General features: G+C 59.5%; 2 protein-coding genes and 1 long non-coding RNA gene across 7 annotated transcripts; 1 reads left to right on the top strand and 2 right to left on the bottom strand.

Annotated features, from left to right (window-relative positions):
* Positions 1-427: 427 nt before the first annotated feature.
* On the top strand, positions 428-6,394 carry DCXR (dicarbonyl and L-xylulose reductase). Of its 2 annotated transcripts, none has more exons than XM_050920043.1 (8): positions 428-524; positions 596-693; positions 2,056-2,210; positions 4,044-4,086; positions 4,438-4,537; positions 4,732-4,796; positions 4,921-5,038; positions 5,639-6,394. In XM_050920043.1, the coding sequence occupies exons 1-8, from the start codon at positions 467-469 to the stop codon at positions 5,740-5,742; spliced, it is 741 nt and encodes a 246-aa protein (XP_050776000.1). In that variant the 5' UTR covers positions 428-466; the 3' UTR covers positions 5,743-6,394. The 2 variants fall into 2 exon arrangements, with proteins under 2 accessions (XP_050776000.1, XP_050775999.1); XM_050920042.1 differs by lacking the exon at positions 5,639-6,394 and adding an exon at positions 5,162-5,632.
* On the bottom strand, positions 1,034-1,760 carry LOC127032689 (uncharacterized). 2 transcript variants are annotated; one of them, XR_007768864.1, is made up of 3 exons: positions 1,687-1,760; positions 1,416-1,471; positions 1,034-1,102 (listed from the first exon to the last, which is right to left on the bottom strand). It is a non-coding gene; the product is annotated as an uncharacterized LOC127032689 (long non-coding RNA). The 2 variants fall into 2 exon arrangements; XR_007768863.1 differs by lacking the exon at positions 1,034-1,102 and adding an exon at positions 1,235-1,305.
* A 405-nt stretch (positions 6,395-6,799) lies between the features above and the next one.
* On the bottom strand, positions 6,800-16,110 carry RAC3 (Rac family small GTPase 3). 3 transcript variants are annotated; one of them, XM_050920070.1, is made up of 6 exons: positions 16,015-16,110; positions 10,295-10,366; positions 8,714-8,831; positions 8,135-8,197; positions 7,293-7,452; positions 6,800-7,055 (listed from the first exon to the last, which is right to left on the bottom strand). In XM_050920070.1, exons 1-6 carry the CDS (start codon positions 16,047-16,049, stop codon positions 6,925-6,927), a joined length of 579 nt encoding a protein of 192 aa, XP_050776027.1. In that variant the 5' UTR covers positions 16,050-16,110; the 3' UTR covers positions 6,800-6,924. The 3 variants fall into 3 exon arrangements, with proteins under 3 accessions (XP_050776027.1, XP_050776029.1, XP_050776030.1); XM_050920072.1 differs by having other exon boundaries at positions 16,036-16,066; XM_050920073.1 differs by lacking the exon at positions 16,015-16,110 and adding an exon at positions 11,438-12,451.
* Positions 16,111-19,053: the final 2,943 nt, after the last annotated feature.

The raw sequence follows: 19,053 nt of genomic DNA, 5'->3' as shown, positions 1-19,053 counted from the left end.
CTCCCTCCATCCCCACCATGGCCCAGTATTGCCCCTCACTCTCCCCCCCCGGATGGTCTCGCCCCAGGCCAGCTGAACCCCTCACCCCCCCCCACAGCATGGTCTCGCCCCAGGCCAGCTGAACCCCTCACTCCCCCCCCCCGATGGTCTCACCCCAGGCTGGCTGACCCCCTCACTCCCCCCCCCCACAGCATGGTCTCGCCCCAGGCCAGCTGACCCCCTCACTCCCCCCACAGCATGGTCTCGCCCCAGGCCAGCTGACCCCCTCACTCCCCCCACAGCATGGTCTCGCCCCAGGCCGGTGTAACCTGCTGCATGGGCCTATGGCCGGGGCGGCGTGGCCTAAGGTGCTGGGGGGAGGGGGCGTCGCCCCGGGATGTCCCGTGTCCGGGGCAGGGACCCGCGCTCGCCGGGCTCACGTGACCCCAGCACAGGGCTGGCCGCGCTCAGTCCCCGCCCGCCGGGAATGGAGCCGGATCGGAGCTTCTCGGGCCGCCGGGCCCTGGTGACCGGGGCGGGCAAAGGTAAGAAGGGCCCTGGTGGGCGGGCGGCGCGGCCCGGCCCGGCCCGGCCCTGACCGCCTCTCGCCCCGCAGGGATCGGTCGGGCCGCGGCCCTGGCGCTGAGCAGAGCCGGGGCCCAGGTGATCGCGCTGAGCCGAACGCAGGCGGACCTGCAGAGCCTGGAGCGGGAGGTAACGGACCGGACCCCGCCGCGCCCGCGGGACTGCACCGCCCTGGCGCTCCCGCCAGGCCTTCCCCGGGGGCCACCCCCCTCCCAGGATCCTCCCACTGCCCCGGACACACACAGCTCAGATCCCCACAGCGGCCCAGACACCCCCCCCGAATCCCTCCAGCGGCTGGGACACCCCCCCCCCCCAGCGAGCCAGACACCTTCCCACTGGCCCAGATACCCCCCCCCCAGGGTCCTCGCAGCGGCCCAGACACCCCCCCCAATCCCTCCAGCGGCTGGGACACCCCCCCCAGCGAGCCAGACACCTTCCCACTGGCCCAGATACCCCCCCCCAGGGTCCTCGCAGCGGCCCAGACACCCCCCCCCCAATCCCTCCAGCGGCTGGGACACCCCCCCAGCGAGCCAGACACCTTCCCACTGGCCCAGATACCCCCCCAAGATCCTCGCAGCGGCCCAGACACCCCCCCAATCCCTCCAGCGGCTGGGACCCCCCCCCCAGCGAGCCAGACACCTTCCCACTGGCCCAGATACCCCCCCCAGGATCCTCGCAGCGGCCCAGACACCCCCCCCAATCCCTCCAGCGGCTGGGACACCCCCCCAGCGAGCCAGACACCTTCCCACTGGCCCAGACACACCCCCCCAGGATCCTCGCAGCGGCCCAGACACCCCCCCTCGAATCCCTCCAGCGGCTGGGACACCCCCCCCCCCCAGCGAGCCAGACACCTTCCCACTGGCCCAGATACCCCCCCAGGATCCTCGCAGCGGCCCAGACACCCCCCCTCGAATCCCTCCAGCGGCTGGGACACCCCCCCCCCAGCGAGCCAGACACCTTCCCACTGGCCCAGATACCCCCCCCAGGATCCTCGCAGCGGCCCAGACACCCCCCCCTGAATCCCTCCAGCGGCTGGGACACCCCCCCCCCAGTGAGCCAGACACCTTTCCACTGGCCCAGATACTCTCCCAGGATCCTCGCAGCAGCCCAGACGTCCCTCACCACCACAGACACGCACTCCCAGGGTCCCCTCGCTGACTCCCCCCCAGTGGCCCAGACACCTCCCACCCTCAGAGGACCCACCCGACCTGGACCCCCCCCCTCCTGTCAGGTGGGCCCCCAACCTCCTCTTCCCAAGGGGGTCAGTTCTCACATACCCTTCCCTCCATGACCCAGACACCCACCATTCCCTCAAGGGTCCCCCAGGCCACAACCATCATGCTCCAACAACACAGCCTCTGAAGGCCCAACCAACCCGCCCTGCCTCAGTGATGGGCCTAGATCTCCCTGAGGGCAGTCTTACACCACAGGGGCAGCCTCCTACCCTCCCTGGTGCACTATTGTCTTTGGTCCCTCTGCTGTGTCCTCCAGGGCACTGGTATTGAGACACTCTGTGTAGACCTGGGTGATTGGGACGCCACCGAGGCAGCACTGAGCAAGGTGGGCGCTATTGACCTGCTGGTAAATAATGCAGCTGTGGCTGTGCTACAGCCCTTCCTGGAGGTGACCAAGGAGGCCTTCGACAGGTAAGGTCTGGCACAAAGCTAATAGCAGCTCTAGGGACCTAAGCATGTTGTAGGGAATGGAGGGAGGCTGGGCAGTACTAAGGGAAAGACTGGACTCTGCTCTAATAAACACAAAGGCTGCTGGAGGACAGATAGCCTGTGGTTCTCTCTGGCTTTCCAGTCCCTGCAGTCTGGGGTCAGCACACAGTGGGGACGTGGCCATGTCACACAATAGCCCTCTCTCTCTCTGGTGTAGCGGACCTGCAGAGCCACTGCCCCCACCCCAGAGTCCTCAGCACTGGGAGTACGTCAAGGACATTTTGGAAGTGCCAGGGCAAATTTATGTCCCAGCTGTTCTGCAGAACTGAAAGTCAAGGCAGCTATCAAGGCACTTCTACCCTTTGCCAGGGGCAGAGCTTGCTCATCTGATTGTAAGAAATGAGCTGATGTTCACTCCTCTCTTTGGCAGGCTGGGAGATAAAAAATTCTTTCTGGCAGCTCCCAGAGTACTTTTCTCACTTTGGCACATTGGGTATATCTCCACTGGGAAAATGCATTGGGCACAGGGGTCAGTACTGACACAAAGGGAAAAAAAAACCCTATTTAGTCACCCAGACAGTCTCTTAGCACTCGGCTAAGGCAGTATAGTCAGAACCAACCCAGAGGGGAAGAGTGCCCCCTACTGTTGAACCACACTATTCCCTACAGCCTCTTTCCCTAGGTCTCACGCTCAAACTTGCCTTAAACTGAGTCTCAGCTTAAGATGGCCCAGGTATGGAGAGGAAGGAGGATAGGGGAATTCAAGGACATCTTACCTGGGTGAGGAATAGAAATGGCTTATTCTTCAGTACATTCAAGAGCAAAAAATTGTTCTTCAGAAGATTCTCTCTCTCATCCCTTTTTCAAACTGGGTGTGAGCTCTCGCAGATGTAGAGGTACATTTCCTCTCTTCTTGGAGGAAACACTTTGGTGGGTAGTACCTTATTCCCAAAGTAAAGAAGAAAAGGTTGTGCAAATGCAGCACCCCTAATGATTAATTGATGGCTAATAGCTGGAGTATGAAACAGCCAGGCACTTGCTAGTTCAGTCACACCATCTGAGGGCTAAGAGGGTGAAATTCTGGACTGAGGAAGGAGCAGCATCTCACTGAGGCAAATACAAGAAAATGCTGTTATTAAATGTTTTGTTGGAGGTTTCTTTGGTATTTTGGTGGCACATGCATGTAATCCCACCTATGTGGGAGGCTGAGGCTGGTGGATCGCTCGAGCTCAGGGGTTCTGGGCTGCAGTGTGCAATGCCTGGCCAGCAAGCGGCTGAAGGAACAATGTGCTGTGATCAGCATAGACGCAGACTCCATTAGAAGTTGGCACCTATGGGATCAGTACTCGCTCTGTGACGGGTGATGGATTGATTGGACAAGGTAAAGATTTGACTGGGCTAGGAGGGGCCACTGGCCGAGACGCTTCTGTTTAAATTTTAATAAATGTACCAGATTAGAAGAGGGTCCCATGGGAAACAACTCCAGGAAGTCTTGGTGATGGCTCTTTTCTCTACTACATGGGGGAGATGCCAACCAGACAGCTGATTTCATCTCCTGTGAATGGCCATTGCTGGATGTACGGCATGCAGGGGCTCTGTAAAGCGAACAGGTTGTCTTTAGATAAGAAGACGAGTTCCATGGGGTGAATTTCTCTAGCTAGTTGGACTGGAGTTTACACCCAGTTCCTTTCACAGGTTGATCAGTGTTTGAGGCACTGGCAGCACCCAGCCTCCTATTTCCACCCCACCTCCAGGGCTGCCGCTAGGTTGTGATTTTCTTTCTCTCTGACTTTGACAATTTTTTTCTTTTTACAGGTCTTTCGATGTGAATCTTCGGGCCGTGTTTCATGTTTCCCAGGTGAGAAGGGACTGTGAATCGGAGTGGGATGGAGCCAGGGACAAGCTAATGAGTTTCAGCTTCCCTGAAGCCATGTGTGCAATGGAAATAGAAGTCTTCATTAGGAGCTGTGCTGCATCTCAGCTCCTTGTGGGGATCCACAAGAGACTGACCTTGTTTGTGTATGTTGAACAGGCTGTGCTTGGTATAGCTGATCCTGCAGCACCCCCTAGTTCTGACCATGTTTCTTAGTTCAGAGCTGGGAGGCAACTGGGGTTACTGCTCTGGCAAGCTCTTCTAATCCCCCAAGAAGGCACCAACAGCTTGGGCTGGCTGAGTCCCCCACACTTGTTCTCTTGTGCTGTGTTTCAGATCATTTCCCAGCAGATGATTGCACGGGGAGTGCAAGGAGCGATAGTGAACATCTCAAGCCAGGCATCTCAGCGGGCTCTACAGGATCATGCTGTCTACTGTGAGTGTCTCAGCTTCAGCATGCTCCATACCTGCCCATTAATCCATTCATGACCTGTGGTAGCTGGAAGCCACAAGCACAGGACCTGGGTTTGGATGCAGTGAATATGTTGACCTAGTTCAGGCCACAAATGTGTGTGACCCAGCCCAGGTGCTGTGCACTCAGCTTCTTCCTTCTGTTGGGTTTTATTGAAGGTTCTACAAAAAGTGCCTTAGATATGCTGACCAAGGTGATGGCTCTGGAGTTGGGACCCCACAAGGTAAGACCCAGTCTATGCCAGAGAGCAGGGAAGGGGCAATCTCTGAGATGGGATGGGGGTGAGCAAGTGGAGGTAGTTTCTCTCAGGGTAGTTCAGTTACCTAATGTACTCTTGTTGGTGACAGATCCGGGTGAACAGCGTGAACCCCACTGTGGTTATGACCGACATGGGGCGAATTAATTGGAGTGAGCCTCAGAAAGCTGCTGCCATGATCAGTCGAATTCCTCTGCAGAAGTTTGCAGGTCAGTGGAGGGGATTTGCTGCTGGGGCTGGCTCCATATTCAGCTCATCTGCACCCTTAGTGTTTCCTTCTAACTGGCTGCTCAGCCATGTGTATCTGCCTCTCTCTGGCTCATGCCCTCCAGACCCAGGAACAGCGATGATACAGCTCTGCTCAGAGTTTGTCAGAGTCCTTGAAGCAGCTGCAGTGTTTCCACTTGGAGCAAGCAAGAACCAGTCAAGGTTCTCCCCTCCTCCAAAACCTTCCCAACGTGGGTTTGTTTTAGGGTGGGCAGGGGACATTTTTACCCTCCTCACTAGCAATAGGATTGAGCACTGGAGGGTAACAACACTCAATGCTATGACCCTGTCATCAGCCAACCATCCATCCTGGGAACACAGCAAGGACTTCTGAATGCCAAGGGACCAGCCACCCTGTCTCATTCACTGCACCAGACACAGCCCAGTGCAGGAAGGGGGAAATCTCTCCTTATTGGCCAAGAGGACACAGTTGCAAGGCGGGATGATGGCAGACTCTTGGAAGTTGTGTCGGTTTCTTTTCCTGCTGCTAGTGCAATTTGTGGGGGACTCAGCTGTTGCCCTCTTTCTATGTCCTATTCCAGAGGTAGATGATGTGGTGAACAGCATCCTCTTCCTGCTGAGTGACAAGAGCGCTATGACAACAGGTGTCTCACTGCCGGTTGATGGGGGTTTTCTCGTCTCCTAAGATGATACATCTGCGTTGGCACTCCAAGGAGAGAATCATTCCTTAGTTTTCATGCTATTGTTACTAGTGACTCTAAACATGATGGAGAGACAGTGAGTGACTCAGATCACAAGCCATGAGGGGAGGGGCAGACAGATATTAGCAGGGTTGGGACCTGTCAGAAAAGTGACAGGTCATTCCACTGTTGGAAGCATGGCTGTTCTCTGAACAAAGCCTACGCACTCCTTCATGGAGAATGTTTATTATACCAAAATAAGAGGTGTTTATCTTGTCACTCTACATGATGATTAGAAACAGGACCTGTCTTTATTCTGACCCTCTTCTCCCAAAACCCTTCAGCATTCCCTGCTCCATCCAAACCAATAAAGTCCATCACCATAGTCCCAGCAGGAAAGGGAAGGAGTAGCTACCAGACTCCTCACTGCCTCTTTTATGGCTTTTGATAGAAAAAAGAGGCAACAACCTCGGCCCTGCTCTGCAGAGACTGGCTGGGGGAGGAGAGGCCCCCTGCTAAACATCCTTCTGCCATGACTGATGGGCAGGGAACAGCACCCAAGGTAGTGCCCTAAAAGGCACTAAGTGCACAGGACTGTTTCACTCACTGAGCTTGACTAGTGATTAGTACTCAATAAAGCTAATAGTTATTCCTTCAGCCTCTGTCTTCTGTTTATTTTCACCACTCTTGGAGTTAGTTATTTGACTCCTATAAGCCTCTGGCACATCTCCTTAGAGCACCGGTTAGTTAGGTATCACCAGCAATATGCTGGGGTGAGGAGGCCCCACTACCCTTCCAGCTGGTCTTGTCGTTCACAGACTATCACACAATGGTCCCTACCCACCCTCTTAGGGATTCTTCCACCTGTCTCCCCCTGTTCACTGCAAGCAGAGGTGTTCCATCACAGAATGGGTGTCTTGGCCTCTTCAACTTGAAGTTAAGGAGAACTGCACCTCACTGTCCCAGGGAGCTACCCTGCTCCTCCCCGAGGGGCTGCACAGCATCCACCTAACCTCCCGCCCCCACTGCCCCTTCACATCAACACTGACGTTAAATCAAAGAGACATTTAAAAAACACTGATTTCGTACATGATGAAGGGCCACACATCACAGCCCCCTCCAGCAAACACTCAATCTGTTGGAGGAGGAGGACAAGGACATGCTGAGTCAGCACCTTGCCAACATCCTTAGAACACAGTGCACTTCTTCCCAGGCTTCTTCACAGGTGGGGGGCACAAGACAGCACGGATAGCTTCGTCAAACACTGTCTTCAAGCCCCGCTGTGTCAGGGCTGAGCACTCAAGATACTTCACTGACCCTGTGGGAAGAGAGATCTGTCTCAACCACTCCAAACCTAGCAAGACCTGGCTTAGACTGTAAATTCTTTGGCGCACGGACTCCTTTTGTTCTGTATTTCTACAGTGCTTGGCACAGTAGCGTCCTGGTCCTCAACTAGGGCTCCCAGGTGTTATGATAAAAATTCCCCCCTTGGAAATGACAATCCAGGCCCAATGAGGGGCTCCACCTCTCGCCAGAATAGGTACCCAAGACTTACCAATCTCCCGTGCCATGGCCAGGCCCTGGGGATAGGTGATGGGGGCAAGTTTCTTATCACGCAGCCTTTCAATGGTGTCCTTGTCATCCCTCAAGTCCAGCTTGGTGCCCACCAGGATAATGGGAGTATTAGGGCAGTGGTGCCGGACCTCCGGGTACCACTAAAACAGAGTAGTTCACTGAGAATTGGCAGAGACAGTAGGGGAAAGAATCTTGAAGCATAATTAACCAATTGCTCATTTATTAGGTATATAGTGTCCAAAGGCACCTGAAATACTAGTAACAGTCAGCAAAGAAGACAGTTTTATATGTAGCACTTAAACCATTTTATAAAGAGAAGTCAATACAACTGGGGAAACTGAGGCACAGAGGGACAGCTGCACAGCAAGTCAGTAACACAGCTGGGAATAGTAGACAGGTCTCCTGCCCCATTTGCTGTACCATGTTGCCTCCCTTTGCCTCATGTTTGTTCCTAGGACTCACACTGCTTTATCTAAATCTCAGATTTCAGAAGGTAGGGACATAGCCAAAGAAAGAGAGGCTGATGTGGCTCAGGCCCCTCCTCCACTCTGCAGGCTGCAGCTGCCTCCTCTCCTCTGGTTTTCATAGGAGGGCTTGAGAACACTCCATTCTGAGATTTCGGCTTTATCTCCGAGGGGCAGGGACTGTTGTTTATGCACATCCAACTATGCTGACCTTGGCCTCTCCACACTCTATGCTTGTGCCAAGGCCCAGTGCTCCCAGTGACACGATTACATGGTACAGCAGTGGGTTTGTCTGGCCCTCAGGGGGAAGGGACCGTGCCATTCCTCCTCCCTCCCCAAAAAGAAGAAAGCGAGTTACCTTGGCTCGGACATTCTCAAATGAGGCCGGACTGACCAGGGAGAAGCAGATCAAGAAGACATCCTGTGAGGGGACAATAGCATTAGCCAGTAGGAAAGGATCCAACAGTAATAGCCAAGGACTGGTGAGGCATCAGTCAGGGACGGTTAGCCCCTCCCCTTGCAAGGCACTTGAGAGGGCTAAGTAAAATCCTCCATTGAAGGATGAAAAACAAATGACATTTCTGTGGGGGCAGCTCCTCAGCTACCAATCAAAGAGCGCCATGCTGTACTCTCTCTCTCTCTCCCACGTGCCCCCCAGCACATTAGTGGTCTGCAAAAGCCCCCAAACAAACTAGGCTTCTGCACTTCAAACGGCTCTTGGAAAGCAACTGGAACCACCTGGCTGGTCTGTGAGGGGAAAGAGACACCTGTTCTCCTTACCCTACGCAACCTCAGGGTAGCATCTCTAGTGATGCAAACACAAACTCCCAGCTTCAGAAACTGAGACCCTGTCAAAGAGAAGCAAAGGGCTGTACCAGAGACCACCCCGCCCACAATGTAGGGCGCAGAACAAGGCCAGCCCAGTCTGTTCACTCACTGTCTGAGGGTAGGAGAGGGGCCGCAGTCGGTCATAATCCTCTTGCCCTGCTGTATCCCAGAGACCCAGGTTCACTGGCTTCCCATCCACCATGACGTTGGCAGAGTAATTATCAAACCTGCCACAGGAAGAATCCGTGTTAGTGTCAATGAGGGAACCCACTACAGAAACACAATACCAGGGTGGGGTAGAAGGGAATCATCCAGTGCTTAAGTTTTAATGAAAGAAGTGCTGGGGCTCAAGCAATTTTTTTACATCCATAATTGATTCGGCAAGCCCAGAGGTGCCAGGGCTCTGAACCGCCAGGCCCAGAGATTCCAGGGCTCTGAACCGCCAGGCCAGAGGGGCTGGGCTCTGAAGTGCCAGCCCGGCAGTGCCGGTCTCTGAACCACCAGGCCCGGAGGGGCTGGGGCTCTGAACCACCAGACCCAGAGAGACCGGGCTCTGAACCGCCAGGCCCAGCAGTGCCAGGGCTCTGGACCGCCAGGCCCAGAGGGGCTGGGGCTCTGAACCACCAGGCCCAGAGATTCCAGGGCTCTGAACCGCCAGGCCAGGTGGTGCCGGGCTCTGAACCGCCAGGCCAGGTGGTGCCGGGCTCTGAACTGCCAGGCCCAGAGGGGCTGGGGCTCTGAACCGCAAGACCCGGAGGGGCCGGGCTCTGAACCGCCAGGCCTGGAGGTGCCAGGGCTCTGGACTGCCATGCCCGGAGGGGCCAGGGCTCTGAACTGCCAGACCCGGAGGTGCCGGGCTCTGGACCGCCAGGCCCGGCAGTGCCAGGGCTCTGGACTGCCAGGCCTGCCGGTGCCGGGGCTCTGGACTGCCAGGCCCAGCGGCGCCGGACTCTGAACCACCTGGCCCGGACAGGCCGGGGCTCTGAACCGCCAGGCCAGGCGGTGCTGGGCTCTGAACCACCAGGCCCGGAGGCGCCGGGGTTCTGAACCACCAGGCTCGGCAGTGCCGGGGCTCTGGACCGCCAGGCCCGGAGGGGCCGGGGCTCTGGACCGCCAGGCCCAGCGGTGCCAGGGCTCTGAACCACCAGGCCCAGAGGTCTCGGGGCCCTGAAACCACCAGGCCTGGAAGGGCCAGGCTCTGAACCATCAGGCCCGGCAAGGCCGGGGCTCTGAACCGCAGTGCCGAGGCTCTGAGTCGCCAGGCCCAGAGGGGCCGGGGCTCTGAACCACCAGACCCGGAGGGGCCAGGGCTCTGAACCGCCAGGCCTCGTGGTGCCGGGCTCTGAACCGCCAGGCCCAGAGGGGTCGAGCTCTGAACCGCCAGGCCCAGAGGGGCCGGGGCTCTGAACCGCCAGGCCCGGAGATGCCGGGGCTCTGAACCACTAGGCCCGGAGATGCTGGGCTCTGAACCACCAGGCCCAGCGGTGCCAGGGCTCTGAACCACCAGGGCCAGAGGTCTCGGGACTGAACCGCCAGGCCTGGAGCTCTGAACTGCCATGCCTAGAGGTGCTGGGGCTAAGCGCTGGCACAGAATAAGCACTAGAATCGTCACATGATCATAATTCTCCCCGCACACACACACACACACGCCTCTTAACAACTGTGCAAAGAGCACAGTGCCAATACTCACACAGTGGGGATATACTCTCCAGGGAAGGCATTAGTGGTGTAACTGATCAGCAGGCAGGTCTTCCCCACAGCCCTGCAGGGGGGAAAAGGCAGAGTATGATGCAGTGGAATAGGAGAGGCCACAAAAGAAAAGGGCAGAAGCAGCAAGTTGGAGCTTTAGTCAGTGAAAAAGCAGAGCTGTGCCACCCAGAATCTCCAGCACTCTAAGGTCCAGAACCAGGCCTGAACACACCAAATGCTGCGTCCTAGCACACATCTGACCATGCTCCAACAGGGAGCCATTCCTGACTAGAGCACCACTTTCAAAGATTGCTACCCCTCACTCAAACGTATTTATTGGCATGACCAGTGATGTGTGCTGACATGCTGCAAAGGCACCAGCCTCCAAGACCCTGGCCCAAGCAGCTACAGCATCACAGGCCCCAACCAGAATGGGGCTTTAAATCATGTGACTTCCCATGCCTGCCTTCCCTGACAAAACACTTTGCGCTGGCCACGGGTCAACTTTTCCTTGTTGCTCCTTTATGGAAAGCATTTCTGATAAGTCAAGGCAGGCTTGCTGAAACAATGTGTATAGTGGGGGTGCTGAGAGCCATTGAACCAAACTGTAAACCCTGGATAGGATGGAACCACTTCAAGCTAGGGGGTGTGGCAGCACCCCCAGCACCCCTAGTTCCAGCACCTATGGGTCAAGGGAATCACTTTCTCATCCCACTTAGTGATTTGAACACTGAAGCAGAACGGCTCTCCACATCATAGGGATGAAATGCGGGCATTATTGTATCAGATAAGACCAAGGTCCAGGGGACAAAGATTTGAACAGGGAGTCAGGAGGCCTTGGTTATCTTCTTGGCTGCTGTGGACAAGTCACTTCCCCTCTCTTGGCCTGTTTCCCTGCCAACTCTCTGTAAGACTGTCAGCTCTCTGGGGCACAGCTTCCCACCTACTATATATTTGTACAATGGTTGGGGCCCCTGAGAGTTATTGTACTACAAGTACCAACAATAAGAATCCAGCCCCATCTCCAGTCTCCAGCAGTGGCCAGTACCAGTTGCTTCAGAGGAAGGTGCTAAATTATATTTTCTTGACTAATGGCTGCTGGGGGGGTAGGGCATGAAATAAATGACAACCCCAAAGAACTCACCCGCTCATTTTTATGGCCTTTCTCAGAGCATCTCATCCCAATTTCTACAGAGTTAAGGTGCCCAAAATTGACTGCAGATGTTCTTCTTCAGGCCTGCCTAGCACTTTGTCTGCCTGGATCCCTTCTACTGTTTACAGACACAATTTGGCCAGTCTTCCTGCATTTTGCATTTCACGCCGTGGCATGATATGCTAAGATGCGAGGTCTCCCACATAATTCGGATCTTGTTGTTGGGGCTACTCCATTGGTGCTAGTGTTGCTGACAGGATGAGGGGCAAAGCACCAGGGTGAGTCAGTATGGGAGTACCCCAGGGGTGGGCTACAGGGAGGGGTGTCCAATGGGTCGACATACAGCAATGACACAGGGCTGGGTGGGAGTGTCCAGTGGGACAAGAGAAAGACACAGCTGAAGGGTGAGTCAGGCGGATGGTCTGAGATATGGAGATGGCACCAGGGCAAGCCAGGTGGAGGAGGGAGGGCACAACAGGAGAAGGGGAGGCGCTGGGATGAGCTAGGGGTAGGGCAGGGCAGGCTGGGATATAGAGGTGGCACCAGGGTGAGGCGGATCCTGTGGGATGGATACGGGGCTAGCACAGGAGTGAGCCATGAGGGAGGGAGTATCTGCTGGAATATGATTAAGGAGACGGAACAGGGGTGGGTAGCAGACTGGTCCCCGAATTCTCCCTTCACTGCCAATGACATTTAACCAATTTCCTGAGGCTGCATCAAAATGGGGGAGATGGCAGGGGGCCTGCACAGCTGGAGGGATACCGTGGCCTGAGGGGGGATGGCTGGGAGGGCACACTGCTGAGAGGGGGACACCCATGGCTATGGGGGTCATGCTGCTGAGGGGGGAAGAAACACCACCGGGACGGGTGCACTGCCGGGACAAGGAAGACACAGGGCTTGGGGGGCGCTGCAGGGGAGGGAGATACAAGGCCAGGAGACGCTGTATGGGGGAGATGGGGGGAACACAGGCCCAGAGGGCGCTGCAGAGTAGGAGTGGAAGGCCGGGGAGGGGAGACACAGGGCTGGGAGGCACTGCAGGGGGGAGGGGACACAGGCCCAAGGGGGCAGGCTGGGGAGGGGAGAGACAGGGCCAGGGGGCGCTGCAGCAGGGGAAAGCCGGTGGGGTGCTGCGGGCAGGGGGAGACACAGGGCTGGGAGGGCACTGCAGAGGGGGAAGGCCGGGGGAAAGACACAGAGCTGAGGGGGGGCACTGTGAGGCGATACAGGACCAGGGGCCACTGCAGGGAGGAGGGACATACAGGGCCGGGGGGAGTGCAGCCGGGGGAAGGCCGGGGAGGGATGAGACAATGCCAGGGGGCAGTGCTGGGGGGCAGCTGTGGGTGGGAAGGCCAGGAGGGCACTGCAGGGGGGCACAACTGGGGGGACACAGGGCCAAGAGGGTGCTATGGGAGGTGCTGTGGGGGGAGGACACACAGGACCGGGGGACGCTGCGAGGAGGGGAAATAAAGGGCCAGGGCACACTGCAGGGGTAGATGAGACACAGGGCCAGGAAGGGGGGTGCTGCAGGGGGGAGGGAGGTCAGGGAGGCACTGCGGGGTGAGAAAGGTGGGGGGGAGACACAGGGCCAGAGGGGTGCGACGAGGTGGGGGGCAACCATTCAGCAGATATCAGGGGCACGGTAGAGAGGGGCTGTGGGGGGGATCTGGAGGGGATTCCGTGGGGGGCCCTGCGGGTAGGGACTACAAGGGGGGATCGGCAGGGCAGCCGGGGGGACAAGGCGGGGACGGACGGGGAGCCCCGTGGGGAGGGGTTGCGGGGGGATCCGGGGGGCGGCTGGAGGTGCTGAGGGGGGCCCTGTGGGGAGGGGCTGTGGGGAGGTTCTGGGGGGCGGCAACCGGGGGTCGCTGCAGGGAAACACTATAGGGGGTGGCGGGGGGGGGGTCCGTTCAGCAGACATCAGGGGCACGGTAGGGAGGACAGCTGGGGGGGGCCCTGTGAGAAGGGGCTGCGGGGGGTCCCAGGGGGCGCTGCGGGGGGGCCCTGTGGGGACGGGCTGTGGGGGGGATTCAGGGGGGAGGCCGGGGGTCACTGCAGGGGGACTGCGGGGAGACGCTGCAGGGGGGTGACTAGGGGCGTCCGTTCCGCAGCATCAGGGGCACGGCGGGGAGGGCAGCCAGGGGGGCCCTGTGAGGAGGGGCTGCAGGGGGATCCGGGGGGGCGACCGGGGGTCACTGTGGAGAGGGCTGCGGGGAGACGCTGTAGAGGTCTGGCCGGGGGTGGGTCCGTTCAGCAGACATCAGGGGTGCAGCAGGGAGGGCAGATGTGGGGGCCCTGTGGGGAGGGGCTGCGGGAGGGATCCGGAGGGGGGGTATGGGCCCTGTGGGAAGGGGCTTCGGGGAGACGCTGCAGAGGGGTGGCCGGGGGGGGGGTCCGTTCAGCAGACATCAGGGGCGCGGCGGGGAGGGCAGCCGGGGGGGCCATGTGGGGAGACGCTGGGGGGGGGATCCAGGGGGCGGCCGGGGGCGCTGCGGGGGGGCCCTGTGGGGAGAGCCTGGGGGGGAGGGATTCGGGGGGCGGCCAGGGACGCTGCGGGGGGGCCCTGTGGGGAGGGGCTGCAGGGGGATCCGGAGGGGCGGCCGGGGGGGTCACTGTGGGGAAGGAGCCGTGGGAGGGTTCCAGGGCAGGCGGCTGGGGGTCGCTGCGGGGAGACGCTGCAGGAGGGTGGCCAGGGAGGCACAGCTGGGGGGGGGGTCCATTCAGGAGGCATCAGGGGCGCGGCGGGGAGGGCAGCCAGGGGAGCCCTGTGGGGAGAGGCTGTGGGGGGGATCCGGGGGTGCTGCAGGGGGGCCCTGTGGGGAGAGGCTGTGGGGGGCATCCGGGGGCGCTGCGGGGGGGCCCTGTGGGGAGAGGCTGTGGGGGGCATCCGGGGGGCGCTGCGGGGGGGGCCCTGTGGGGAAAGGCTGTGGGGGGGATCCGGGGGGCGGCCGGGGGCGCTGCGGGGGGGCCCTGTGGGGAGAGGCTGTGGGGGGGATCTGGGGGGTGCTGCGGGGGGGCCCTGTGGGGAGAGGCTGTGGGGGGGATCCGGGGGGCGCTGCGGGGGGGCCCTGTGGGGAGAAGCTGTGGGAGGGATCCGGGGTGCGGCCGGGGGGCCCTGTGGGGAGAGGCTGTGGGGGAGATCCGGGGGGCGCTGTGGGGGGGCCCTGTGGGGAGAGGCTGTGGGGGGCATCCGGGGGGCGGCCGGGGAGCCCTGTAGGGAGAGGCTGTGGGGGGGATCCGGAGGGAGGCCAGGGGCGCTGCGGGGGGGCTCTGTGGGGAGAGGCTGTGGGGGGTATCCGGGGGGCGCTGGGGGGGGATCCGGGGGGCAGCCGGGGAGCCCTGTGGGGAGAGACTGTGGGGGGGATCCGGGGGGTGGCCGGGGGCGCTGTGGGGAGGCGCTGCGGGGGGGCCCTGTGGGGAGAGGCTGTGGGGGGGATCCGGGGGGCGCTGCGGGGGGGCCCTGTGGGGAGAGGCTGTGGGGTGGATCCGGGAGGCGGCCGGGGGGCCCTGTGGGGAGAGGCTGTGGGGGGGATCCGGGGGGTGGCCGGGGGCGCTGCGGGGGGGCCCTGTGGGGAGAGGCTGTGGGGGGGATCCGGGGGGCGGCTGGGAGGCCCTGTGGGGAGAGGCTGTGGGGGGGAACCGGGGGGCGGCCAGGGGGCCCTGTGGGGAGAGGCTGTGGGGGGGATCCGGGGGGTGGCCGGGGGCGTTGCGGGGGGGCCCTGTGGGGAGAGGCTGTGGGGGGGATCCAGGGGGTGGCCAGGGGCGTTGCGGGGGGGCCCTGTGGGGAGAGGCTGTGGGGGGGATCCGGGGGGCGGCCGGGGAGCCCTGTGGGGAGAGGCTGTGGGGGGGATCCGGGGGGTGGCCGGGGGCGTTGCAGGGGGGCCCTGTGGGGAGAGGCTGTGGGGGGGATCCGGGGGGCGCTGCGGGGGGCCCTGTGGGGAGAGGCTGTGGGGGGGATCTGGGGGATGGCCGGGGGCACTGCGGGGGGGCCCTGAGGGGAAAGGCTGTGGGGGGCCAGGGGGCGCTGCGGGGGGGCCCTGTGGGGAGAGGCTGGGGGGGGGAACCGGGGGGCGGCCGGGGGCGCTGCGGGGGAGCCCTGTGGGGAGAGGCTGTGGAGGGCCGGGGGGTGCTGCGGGGGGGCCCTGAGGGGAGAGGCTGTGGGGGGGATCCGGGGGGCGCTGCGGGGGGGCCCTGTGGGGAGAGGCTGTGGGGGGGATCCGGGGGGCGGCCAGGGGCGCTGCGGGGGGGCCCTGTGGGGAGAGGCTGTGGGGGGTATCCGGGGGGCGCTGGGGGGGGATCCGGGGGGCAGCCGGGGAGCCCTGTGGGGAGAGGCTGGGGGGGGGGATCCGGGGGGCGGCCGGGGGCGCTGCGGGGGGGCCTGTGGGGAGAGGCTGGGGGGGTCCGGGGGGGTCCGTTCAGCAGACATCACGGCGCGCCGCTGCCGGGAGCTGGGGACCAAGCCGGGGCGGTTTGGTCTTTCAGGCCCGGCCCGGCCCGGCCCCGGCTCTCGCTCTCCGGCCCCCATCGCCCCGCGGTCCGGCCCATGGTCCCTCCCGGGGCCCGGCGCTCACCCGTCTCCCACCACCACACACTTGATCGCCTGCATCTGCCCCGGGATGGCGGCGCCTCTGCGATTCCGCCGCAGTGACGGGCCGGAGCCGGGCGGGGCCGACGAGCCGAGCGCAGCCGAGCCCCGGCGGGGGGAGCCGAAGCCGGGCGGCGGCAGCCACAGCCCCGTGCCGGGATTTCCCCGGCCGCCCCCAGCTCCGCTCCTGCTGCCCGGGGCTTCCCCGCCTGCAGGAACGTTCCCTGGGTGGCGCCCCCCTCCCGCTGCTGGGCCACGGGTAGAGCGCGTGGTGCAAGTCGGGGTCCTTTGGGCAAGGGGATCCCCACAGGTATAAGAAGCTGATTTTAATAAAAAGTGTTTTAAAATCCGCCTGCAACGGCACAGTGTGTGATAGAGCCGGTGTAACCACCAGGCAAACTAGGCAGCCGCCTAGGGCGCCAACATTTGCGGGCACCAAAAAGGGATGTGCCCAATTTTTTTTTATACTATTACTTAGTGGCAGGTACCTGTCAGTCTCCAGCACTTGGACCATGCCGGTAGCCTCTTCACCTCGGAGTCTCCCCTGCTTGCCTGGCAGCCACTCCTCCTCTCAGGCTCCCCTGCCGCTGTGACCACAGCCCCCTGGGGAGGACATGGGCGGGGGGCACCACCGCAGAGGCAAGACAAGGGGCCAGACTCCGCCTGGGCCCTGCACCTGCCAGACAAGAGCAGCAGGAACTGGGCACTGCTCATGGGGCGACAGGCAGCCCGAGCCCAGGGCGGCAGCAGCCTCTGCCACACCAGGGAGCATAGCCCACCATGGGGCTGGAGAGGCCTCACTGCTGCTTCACGGCCCTGTTGCATGGCGCAGAAGAAAGACGGCTACCCCCACCCCAATGAGTGTTACCTGCCCACCAGCCTCAGTGCCCTGCCCCATACTGTCAACCACCCCAAGCTCACTATGACACAGCACCCCTTGGTAAAAGGCCCCCTGATCTTCACAAACAGCTGTCACCACAGTCCTGACAAACTCACTGCACCCCACATGTGTCTTACAGGGCACTTACCCACAAAGAGGAACATGGAAGGGATCTACACAAGGCTGGTAACTTGTCAAGAGTGAGAATCTTTGTGAGATGTGTGCATGGGTAATATTGAAGGAATAATGTATTTACCTTAAAAGTCTGCTTTATAGACTTAGCATAGAAATTAGTCACCAGGGCATACTGGCCCTTTGGGGCAAGGGGGATTTGTCACGTTGCCTAACCTGGCTGGTGATGCAATGCAAGGCTCAATTGTTTAGCTTTGCCCAATAGTAAGACTTTGAATGGGACACTATCAGAAGCAACGGCAAACAGCTGAAACACCTTAAAGGTAAAAAAAAGAAACATTACAAAGCCCTTAGCATTATAAACAGCCTGTCCAAATGGGTAAGTTTACTAGTTTTTGGAGGTTGTCGAGTGAGGATGGGCACAAGGTGGAAGTTTTGCCTAGGGAGCAAAATATCCTTGCACCAGCCCTTTGCATGATTAATAGGTAGGCCTCAACAGCAGTGGGGGCAGAATTTAGGGTGGAATATTGGGTTTTCCAATACTGTGAGCTTTTTTAACTTTCAAAATGCTCTAAAATCCACATGCATAATTAAATTGTCTTGAATATTGATATGCTTCTACCTCTCCATCTCACAGTGAGCTGTGGCTATCCGCTGCAAGAAATCAGTCAATACAGCTGTCCCTAATACAAGTGGTGGGCAGCTGTGTCTTTGCCACAGGGTGACTGTTCACAGGGCACTGATCATTCTAGACCACAGGTTCTCAAAATGGGGAGCACACCCCCGGAGGGGCACAGAATGTATTCTGGGGGTAGCTTGAGAAGCTTTAGGAGAAAAAAAAACATATTGCACATTCAGAGCTGTGTGGTTGGAGAGCAGTGGTTGCTGGCCCGGCACCCTGCTCTGAAGCCAGTGCTGCTGCCTGCAGCTGCGGAGAAGTAAAAATGGCATGGTATGGTATTGCCACCCTTCTGCACAGCTGCTGGTGACTGTGCTGCCTTCAGAGCTCAGCACCTGGCTTGCAGTCACTGCTCTCCAGCTGCCCAGCTCTGAAGGCAGGTGTGGGGGGGGGAGGAGAAATAAACTACTACAGACACACACAAGTTTGAGAATCGCTGCTCTACAGGTATGAGAGCAATACAAGAGATCACTTTGTTAGGATGCTAGTGGCCTGAGGCCAGGATACGAGAACCAATTCACACAAGATTTTGAAAGAGAAAGGGTTTTGCCCTACCCCTTAGCCCCAACACTCCAGTCCTCTCCAATACACCAATCCCCTCAAGGTTTCCATTGCCCACCAGTCACTTCTAGTAATATAGGACAAACAGATAAAGTTACCTCTAATTCTGCTTGGGAGGACCATGTAAGGGTGCTGCACTGCAGTTGGCCTGGTTCATTTTCTGTTTTGCTACTAATGGCCTCAAGGGTCAGGAAATCTTAAAAGATAGTAACAATGTAACCTCCACTGGGGAGCTGCTCCTGCAGTTTCCCCCTATTGTGCATGGCTGGAGAAGTTCCAGCCATCTTGTGCTCAGCAGCGAAGATGCAGGAGTGAGAATCCGCCACAGATGAGACTTTTAGATTCCTCTAGATCCAACAATATTTTGCCATGAACTTAGGGTACATCTGCACTTCAATAAAAAAACCACGGCACTGAGTTTCAGACCCCAGGTCAATTGACTTCGGCTCATAGGGCTTGGGCTGTGAGGTTAAAAACTATATTGTAGACATTCGGGTTCATGCTGGAGCCTGGGCTCTGAAACATCCCCTCCCAACACAGGGTTTTCACAACCCAGGTGGCAGCTGGAACCTGAGCATCTACACTGAAATGTTTAACCTCGCAGCCCAAGTCCCATGAGCCAAGTCAGCTGAGCTGGGCCAGCCGTGGCCATGGGTCTTTTATTATAGAGTAGACATACCCTGAGAAGCATCATGTGGGGAGGCCACCCCCAAAGGGCTTCTCCATTAATCTGCCCATTTAAGAGAACTCTCAGAAACCAGTTTTTCCATTTT

This window comes from Gopherus flavomarginatus, chromosome 12, assembly GCF_025201925.1.
Source record: "Gopherus flavomarginatus isolate rGopFla2 chromosome 12, rGopFla2.mat.asm, whole genome shotgun sequence".
Taxonomy (NCBI): Eukaryota; Metazoa; Chordata; order Testudines; family Testudinidae; genus Gopherus; species Gopherus flavomarginatus.
Note: the sequence above shows the minus strand (reverse complement) of the source record. Positions and strands in the feature narration are given on the sequence as shown.

Excerpts from the sequence above, each read along its gene's own strand:
- RAC3 (XM_050920070.1), bottom strand. The coding sequence starts at position 16,049 with ATGCAGGCGATCAAGTGTGTGGTGGTGGGAGACGG. Across the intron at positions 8,198-8,713 it reads CCCTCTCCTACCCTCAGACA|GATGTCTTCTTGATCTGCTT; the intron begins GTGAGTGAACAG and ends GTCCCCTCACAG. Across the intron at positions 7,453-8,134 it reads TTGAGAATGTCCGAGCCAAG|TGGTACCCGGAGGTCCGGCA; the intron begins GTAACTCGCTTT and ends ACTCTGTTTTAG.
- DCXR (XM_050920042.1), top strand. The coding sequence starts at position 467 with ATGGAGCCGGATCGGAGCTTCTCGGGCCGCCGGGCCCTGGTGACCGGG. Across the intron at positions 694-2,055 it reads TGCAGAGCCTGGAGCGGGAG|GGCACTGGTATTGAGACACT; the intron begins GTAACGGACCGG and ends TGTGTCCTCCAG. Across the intron at positions 5,039-5,161 it reads TCCTCTGCAGAAGTTTGCAG|ACCCAGGAACAGCGATGATA; the intron begins GTCAGTGGAGGG and ends CATGCCCTCCAG.